The sequence below is a fragment of the Cyprinus carpio genome, chromosome A10, assembly GCF_018340385.1.
Source record: "Cyprinus carpio isolate SPL01 chromosome A10, ASM1834038v1, whole genome shotgun sequence".
Classification (NCBI taxonomy): domain Eukaryota; kingdom Metazoa; phylum Chordata; class Actinopteri; order Cypriniformes; family Cyprinidae; genus Cyprinus; species Cyprinus carpio.
The window spans coordinates 1,221,473-1,231,112 of NC_056581.1; the positions used below are offsets into that span (position 1 = coordinate 1,221,473).

General features: G+C 32.0%; 1 protein-coding gene across 4 annotated transcripts in view; it reads left to right on the forward strand.

The window, feature by feature from the left end:
• Positions 1-9,298, forward strand: part of LOC109097568 (ephrin type-A receptor 5) — an 86,301-nt gene extending 77,003 nt beyond the window's left edge. For 3 of the 4 annotated variants that reach the window (XM_042764669.1, XM_042764670.1, XM_042764671.1), the window contains 3 exons: positions 4,496-4,689; positions 5,714-5,869; positions 7,104-9,298. In XM_042764669.1, the coding sequence (XP_042620603.1) occupies positions 4,496-4,689; positions 5,714-5,869; positions 7,104-7,209 (456 nt within the window). In that variant the 3' untranslated portion in view covers positions 7,210-9,298. Of the gene's footprint in view, positions 1-4,495; positions 4,690-5,713; positions 5,874-7,103 lie in introns of those variants that run through there. The other variant, XM_042764672.1, reaches the window with a different exon arrangement.
• The last annotated feature ends 342 nt before the right edge of the window (positions 9,299-9,640 follow it).

Genomic DNA, 9,640 nt, shown 5'->3' on the forward strand with positions numbered 1-9,640 from the left:
CAATGATTCAGTGACTAATTAATAAATAAGATAGGGACTGTCTGAAATCGAACACCCTCTTGAGTAGGTACTTTAATTACTTCACAACCGCAAAAAGAGAATGCTCTTTATAGTATGAATATGTGAAGTATTAATGTATTCTTAATTAATGTATTCTTAAGTATTAATGTATTCTTATTATTAATGGACAAACTACATTAGCTATGTAGTCAATGTCACATACCTTGTTCTCCTGCTATATAGTAGGGAAGTATGCAATTTCAGATGCAGCCAGTCACTTGCTTTGTTTTGAAATGAATCAGCCATTTGAATGAATCGGATGAATGCATGACTGAATGACTCATTTATTAAGGCAGTGACTTGGCGCCACCTACTGGTGTTTTTTTTTTTGTTTTTTTTTTTTCAGTATGAAAAACAAGTCTATTTAATGTTTTTAATCATTTAAAACAATAATGATTTTAAATTATCTTTTGGGGGGGGGGGATTTCTTAGTTAATGTGCAATTAATTTTAATTCAAAATTTAATCACTTTTTAAATATGATATATATCTAGTGACAATATAGTATACTTTTATGAAAAGATTCAATTTCTGGGCAACAGTAAAGCTAAAGTGCAGTTTCCCCCTGCAGTCTTTTAACACTACACCACAATAATTGCTTCCCATGGCCGTTTTAAGCGCTCACATGCTCTCTCATATTTGCCTTAGGGGAAATGAGAGCAATAGAATGCTGATGTCTATAAATAGATCAGGAAGTGAGGGTAAAATCTGAGCTGAACTGACATATCGAACACAGTCAGTGGGGGAGATCCATGCGGATTTTGGGGTTGAGTTGGGGGCTGGATGAACTCTTTTTCCCACCGCGGTACATCTGCCTGAGGTCCAGTCAAAGGTCACCTGCTTTTCAGCAGAATAGGAACACACAGGATGCTGGGTAATGGATATCAGGGTTGAAAATGTGAGTTTCGGGTTTTAGCCATAAGAATTGTAGTCTTAGCTTTTCTGCACAGAAAGAGCATCAGCTCTCTGTAGACAGAAATCTGCCAGCGTAATGGAGTTCGGCTCAGGCATAGAGTTTCTTTAAAAGACATTATGTACAGTAGCATTTACCAGAAGCGTCATCTATTGTTCCCCTGTCTCTGTCTAAATACAAACATGATCTCACTGGATAGACACTGATACATTCAGTAAATAATAACATATGAGCAGCTTATAAAGTGTAGACCAGGGATATTAAACTTAAAACATTTTTTTTTAAATAAATAAATAAAAATAGTAAAAATGATAAAATATAAATATGACAAAAACACTATATATATATATATATATATATATATATATATATATATATATATATATATATATATATATATATATATATATATATATGATCAAAATACTGATAAACACAATAATATTATCTCAATTATACTAATATAAAACAGGTTTTATGTAATAATTTATTAATGCTAATAAAGGCTTAGATTTTTATTAGACCTAGAAAATTACTAATACTTTAACATGAATGTTAACATTTAAAAATAATTACATAAAACACATTTATCTAGTTTTGACATACATTTTGATAATACTAATTTTATACCACGGAAAAGGGGGAAGTATACTACAGTATATACTATGTGATACTATATTTATACTATATACTATTTAAAAAGTAAAATATTGATATATATATATATATATATATATATATATATATATATATATATATATATATATATATATATATATATATATATATATATATATATATATATATATATATATATATAATATAAATATTAACAAATTAGCCTTCCAGAATTTCTAAGTTAAGTAAATATTGATTTCATTAATAATTCAAGTAAACAGTCAGTATAAAAATAAATCAATTAATTAAAAAAGAAAGAAATATGAATGTTTTTTTTTTCATGTCAATATGACATTTTGAGTGTGTGTGTTGTTGTATTTTTGAGAAGTCTCTTATGCTCACCAAAAAATGCATTTGTTTAATAAAAAATGCAGTAAAACAGTAATATTGTAAATTTTATTATAATTGAAAATAACTGTTTTCTATTTGAATATATGTACAAGTGTAGCTGATTGCTGTGATTTTCAGCATCATTACTTCAGTCTTCAGTGTCACATGATCCTTCAGAAAACATTCTAATATGCTGACTTACTGCTCAAGAAACATTTCTGATTGTTATCAATGTTCAGAACAGTGCTGCTTCATATCTTTGTGGAAAAGGTTTTTCAGACCCCAAACTTTTAAACGGCAGTTTATGTATCAGTGTCTATCCAAACAAACCAACATATAGGCCTAAATGTAAAATATGAATACCTACAAATATTAATGCAGTGAAAACATTACATCTTTTTAACTATTATTAAAGCACTGCAGCCTCAGATACTGAAAAACACGCAGTACATGGTGAACAGCCACCTCTCTGCCTTTGTTATGTAGATGTGCATGTCATATGTCAACATATGAGATGACAAGTATATTTGCAGGCAGAGATGAAACACAAGGCGATGCCTAAGTTTTCCCAGCATATCCCAGAAGGAGGTGCACATAGCAGTCACGGTTTTATCAAGCACGACTGACCTTTTTTCCTCCTTTACAGTTGTCAGTGACGGCTTCATCTCGTTCTGTGCTCCATCATTAATCTGTTTCACAGACGCTTGGGAAGGGAGAGTTATTTGATGTTTTATTTAGCAGTTTCTTGAGGGTTCCCCTCAGATCTCGGCTTCCTCTGCTCAGCTAGACGCTTGTGTGTTTCTCTGGCTCTGTCTGTCTGTCAGTCGGTCTCTTTCTCTGTCTGTGTTTTCTCTCTCTGAGTCTTTTCCACGAGGGATTTCTCTCTGAGCCGCTCTTGTTGTAGTGCTGCTCTTTGTGATGTGGGAGTGGGGTGGGGGGGTTTAGAGAGAAGATGCTCTTTGTTGATTCAGGGCTCTGATGTATGCTGCCAGATTTCGAATCGCAGAAAAAGTGAAACTTATCTAATAGACATATCAAATTCACCCTGCAACACATACAGCACATCTTCTTTAATTATATATAATATCTGTCAACTGATACACTACAACAACAACATATATCCCATTCAAAAGATGATTCTTCTGCTCACCAGTGCTGCATTTATTTAATCAAAAATACAGTAAAAACTAACGAAATGTTAACTGTGAAATGTGCTGCTTAATATTTCTGCAGCAATTGATTATTATTTTTTTTTAAGAAAGTTCACATATAAAGTATTTATGTATATAAATAGAACATAAAGTATTTATAGTATATATAGTTCATGTGTATATATAGTATTTATGTAAAAAGTATTTATGTTGGAAAAACCTTTAATAGAAAGCTACTTTACTGTATCTTTTGATAAATTTAATGTAAATAAAAATGATTAATTGGCTAATATATATATATATATATATATATATATATATATATATATATATATATATATATATATATATATATATATATATATACGTTACAGTTACCTCAAACGTTTTAATGGTTATAAGTATAGGCCTATATTTGTATTATATATTTTACAAATATTTCATTCAGTACTGTTACAGTATTAATAATATTAATATTACATTAAAATGTACACAGTAGAAAGCTGAAAATAACTTTCAATAGAATGTTACTTTACTTTCATTTTTGATCAGTTCAATGCAAATAAAAGTAATAATTTGCTAAATAAAATAATTTATATAAAAAATAAAAAAAAAAATCGGAAGAAATCCGAATATAGGCCTATATTTTTAAATACATATTATACATTTTATTCATATTTTATTCAGTACTGTTACAGCATTATTAATATTACTATTAATACTATATTACTGTGTGTAGTACTAATATTAATATTAATATTAATGATGCTGTAACAGTACTCTAACAAGCATTGCATAAATACAATATAGTAATATATAGTAATAATTTGCTAAATATTTTTGTATAAAAAAACTGACTCCAAACATTTAAATGTTTATAATATAGGCCTATAATTTTATATTATAAATTTTAATTATATTTTGTTCAGTACTATATAAAGTAATATACCACTAATATTAATATTACTATTAATAATGCTGTAACTGTACTCTATTAAGCATTACATAAATACAATAATATAGTTTTATAATTATACTATAAGTATTACTATATGTATTTAATGCTTATTAGAGCATGGAATTGTTAGCCAAGAGTGGAGTCTCCTGTGTGCCTCATATGAGTAGCATTACTTTATATTACGTGTAGCTGTTGCCGAAGTTGAGCATTCAAATAAGTCTGTTTTTTGAGGTTCCAGTTCACTTAGAAGGCAGCTAGTAGATGGCAAGGTCAGCGTGTGACTTCACCACCTGCTCTCAGCAAGAATTCATGAAGCAGAACAATCCGTGTTCGGACACTGAAGGCACATCATATATTTATCGTGGAACATGATGTAAAGTGCCTGCAATCTCTTCTGTTGTCTCAGGTGATAAAGGCGGTGGAGGAGAACTACAGGCTGCCGGGTCCCATGGACTGTCCGACCGCCCTCTATCATCTCATGATGGACTGCTGGCAGAAAGACAGGAACAGCCGGCCCAAATTCGAGGAGATTGTCAGCATACTGGACAAACTCATCCGCAATCCCAGCAGCCTCAAGGGTCTAGTTAACCCATCAAACAGGTAGACGACCAGCCGTTATTGGTTGTTCCTTTGTTCTTGTTCTTTATTGTTCCCATCAGAGTATATGCTAATTATGCTGTTATTTACAGCATGTGATTAACATCGACTGTGAGATCACAAATGATGGCACGTCTGTGAATCATTGATAACCGAGGGCTAAGCACCCTGGAACACGGTTGTCACAAGAAATCAAGGTTTAATGACACTTGTGACAAATACGCACTCACATTTCATGATTTAATGTCGCGTTAAACAGAAGTGACAGTGTGCAAATGACTTCCAATTACTGTGATTATAAGTATGGAATACATTTGCCGTATGTATTCTTACATGTTGGAATCATCCATTATCTGTAATTGTGTTATGCAATTATGTCCAGGTTTAATATGAAATTGATTTGGAGTCTGGGAATGTTTTGGGGGCTGCGTTATTGCACCATAATTTTCTTTATTTGCCTTGGATGATAATATTAGCAAGTGTGGCCAAGCGATCACTGATTATATTAATATTTATAGTCATAATACGACTTAATTTAACATGCATATGAAAGCAGAGTTATAAACTGAGTTTCATACTAATATTTGCTCTGCATTTTTAAAATATTTTGTCAAATAGCAAATATAGTGTACTTGAAAAGATTGAGACCCCATTTAAAATGTTTTTAATTAAACATTTTATTGCAAACTCCATTAAAATAGTTTAATAATAAAACTTTGTTTATTTCAAGAATTTTGTGAAGAAAAAAAAAATCTCATATTTCCAGTTTAGGCTCATACTTTTGTATAATAGAACAGTTATTACAGTATAATAACACAGTTATTATAGTATAATGACACTATTATTATTATATTACACATTTTGAGGCAAAAACTTGCATCATAAATGTACTAAAAATTATGTTAGATGGTGTATTATTCTTTGAGTCCGCTCAGATCTGTAAATGTTTTTATTATTATCCAGCCTTCAACTGTAATGTCAGGTTTATACATCCATTTGTTCACCACTGTACCTGTCTCTCCCACAGAGTGTCCAATTTATTAGTGGAGCATGGGAGCCCTGAGGGCTGTGTATTCAGATCGGTGGAGGAATGGTTGGAGGCCATAAAAATGGGTCGATACACTGAGCTTTTCATGGAAAGAGGATACACTTCTCTGGATGTAGTCACTCAAATGACCTTGGAGTAAGTCCTCTTTTGTGGAGGTCATGGAGCCTCTTTGGTTTTCATGTAATGTATAGAGTGTACTGAGAGTGTTTTTATCAGGGGGAATTTGGATGCATTTCTAACTGTTGCAGTTTATGATGCGAAAGAGATGCAGAATAATGTACTGCAATTAAGGTAATTGTTTCCAGAGTTGAAATGTAACTTCATGTTCTTTCAGAATAGGCTGCACTAATAAAGACAAAATTAAGGGTAGAGTTTAACACTAATTGAAGTTTTTAGAACTAATAGTCTAACAAATGGAGACTGGTGAGGATGGCCTGTCAAAAGCATGTTTGATGTCAAATGAAACATTTCAGCGAAAAGATTAAAAGATCTTTTGTCACAAAAGTCAACATTCAGTTTTGTTGAATGGTAATCCGCAGCTTAGACATTCTGCAAAATATTTGCATTTGTGTTCGATGGAAGAAAGTCATATAGCATTTGGAATATGTGAGTTCTCAATATTGGGTGTAATTGTGTGTTTTAAACAGTTATTTTGGTATTATTTTTATAGTATTATAGTCATTATTATTTTGAAATAGCTTTTTGATATTTTCAGTTTACATTTAATTTATTTTTTTAATTAATTACATTTTTTGGTAATTTTATGTGCTTTGTCATTGTATTATTTTTTTTATATCTATTTAGCTTTATTTTTATTTTAGCTTTTGTTTGAGCAGTTTTAGTGCTTATTATTTATTTATTAATTTGAAGTTGTCAAGGTCAGATTCTTTTTTTTTTCATTCATCCATTCATTCATTAATTCTAGATTTTTTTACAGTGAACAAAAATGTTGTTTAATTGTTTTAGTTTTAGTTAACAACAACTTGTTTAAACCACATGTGATTTAATTTTGATTAGCTTTCATAGAAAATGAACAGCAATGTTATTTGTGAAGCAAACTTTTCAAGATCCTTTTTTTTTTCATTTTTGTGTAACAACAAGAAACAAAAGTAGTGCCAAAATTACAGCCAAAATTTACAGACAAAAATAGAGTTGAAACATTTTACTTTCATTATTCAAAATTAAAATTTCACAAGTCATTTAAAGTTTAGTCCAGTTAAACTAGATAAATCTTAATTTTTTGACTGACTCCAGGTTGTTTAATCATTATCAGGGAACCCTAACAGAAATATATTTTATATCTATTAAAAAAAGTTTAAATAAATAAATGAATAAATAAATAAAAGACTGATTTGTTGTTCTTTTGCAGAGATCTTAGGAGGGTTGGAGTCACTTTGGCCGGCCATCAGAAAAAGATCCTCAACAGCATTCAGGAGATGCGAGTCCAGATGATGAACGCCACTATGCCCATCTGAGAGCGGCCTCAGAGGAACCTCCAACAGTAGCCTAGCACTTTCTACGGACACGTATTTATTGAACGGAACTATTTAATGAAAACAAAAAAAATTGACACTGATGAAAAAAAAAAGAAAACGCTGGACAGATGGACAAACGGTTACTGTTTTGTTTGTGCAAAGCCTCCAAACTAAAGTGACAAGAGGAACTGGACTGAAATGTTGAGTGGAATATTTTGGAAAAGTGTGGCACATCTCCAGGTAGGACTGCTGACTTGGGATCAAGTGTCTCTGGGCTGAATGTATAGCATTTTTCCATGACCTCATTCAACAATATTATTACCTCTGGAAATCCACGAGAGACTGTGGTCGCTTTCAGCTCAGATGTTTTTTGTTTTTTTCAAAACAAGTTCACCTGTGGCGAATTCAGACCGTAAGACTGAAGTCATATCACGGGCTGAGGAAATGTACAGTATGGCGGTGTTAATCAAAGCAATAGAAGATTTCGAGCTTGATGTTGATTTTACTTCATTTAAAATGATTGCTTTCTTGTTTCAAAAAGAGGACAAAGCAATGGACAGGATTGTTTTCCTTTTGCACAATGTATGCGTCATGAAGGGCGGAGGAAATGTATCTGTTTTTGAAAATGTGACAAGTTTCAAAACCACAAACGTGTATTTTAGTTGCACTGATGTTTTGGTGTTTTATGTGTAAATAGTGTACAGTTGCGTAGTTGAAGTGGAGCTCAAATGCATCCATTAATGATCATGTGAGGTTGATATTCTTTAGTGCACAGGTGGGCTAACATACTATGTATATTCAGTCCGGTCAATAAATGTTTATATTGCCTTTCAGTGCTTCATTAGATAGAAAATGAATTGTTTTACCGTTGATGTGTGATCTCTACTGTATTCTGCTACCCATTATTTTGCCTCACTCAGTTTTCACAGCTAGGAGGATATTAAAGTCAACATGAAATCGAAATGGACCCTATTTACTTTCTTAATTAGGATTTGGGGTTTTATTGTGCACAAATAATAATTGCTTTTTGTATAACCTTTAATTTGCTCCATATGAAACAACATTCTTTTTTCGGCTGATGTCACCATGGCTGCAAAAATATCTACTTTGGCAACTAACAGTAGCAAATAACAATACGTCATGATACAGTGGAATACGTCACATTATGGAAGTAAAATGGGTTGTGATTATCATTTCATGTTGGCTTTGAGCCGGTTCAGTATGTCAGACATTAGTAAAATCAGTGAAAATAAGTTAAAGATCTGTGCTACATCTGAGACAGCCTGTCATTTACTGAAGACAATAATTTAGACTCGTCCCTCTGTATACAAACAAGCTGTGAATTGTGATTATTTACAGTTAATAGACTATCAATGTTATCACAAAAGTAGGCCAGGAAGATTAAAAGAATATTTCACCCAAAAATGAAAATTTGCTGAAAATTTACTCAACCTCAGGCCATAACATATGTAGATGAGTTTTTTTCATCAGAACAGATTTGGAGAAATGAAGCATTGCATCACTTCCTCAGCATTTGATCCTCTGCAGTGAATGGGTGCCGTCAGAATGCATGTTTGTAAGAAACAAATCCATTATTAATAGTTTATTTAATTGTTCCATAATATTGCTTTTCTGCTGAATCAGGAGAGAAATCTGCACAGATCAAGCCATTTACAAGTGGAAACAGATTTTTTGGGTGAATTATTCCTTTAAAAGCTATTATTATTGTAAAGAACATTTCTGGGGAGAACAACAAAAAAAGAGCTGTGAAGTTGTCTACAGTGTCATTTTATGGTTGGACAACTTATCAACATAATGACACATTTTACATAACATCTCCATAGCATTGCACATGTAGTAGAAGATGACGGTAATGTAGTTAGCCTAGCATGCTAATGTTATCAGTTGCCCGTGTCCTTTTCCGACCTCTCAAATTCCAGGAGTAGTGTTTTATTGTGTCCCAATCCCATTTTCTTCCATTTGTACATACACTGAGGTACAAGCCGAAATGATCATCTGTGGTAACAGACAACATGCCACGCATTACAGATACTACTCTATAGATCTCATAATAAAAGGAAATGTTGAACGTTAGGACTCATAATCAGAAAGTAATCACTCAAAACCAAATTCGGGACATTAGGTCATTTCTTCCCATATTTTAGACCACAGTTATTACAGCAAATTATTATGCTGTCAACACTTCTGAAAGGCCACAAGATTGTATTAATAAGTGCTCAAGTATGTCACATATTTTCTCAAAACCTATTAGAATTGCTTAGAATTATGGTCCGTATAAGTATTTTGAATAAGTCCACTCTGGTAGATTTTTGAATTTTAATTTCATGAAATTTGATCTTAGCAACCTAATGCTCCTTAATTAGTTAACTGAAAGTGCTCAAGTGCCTGTGAATGTGTGAGTACATTATAA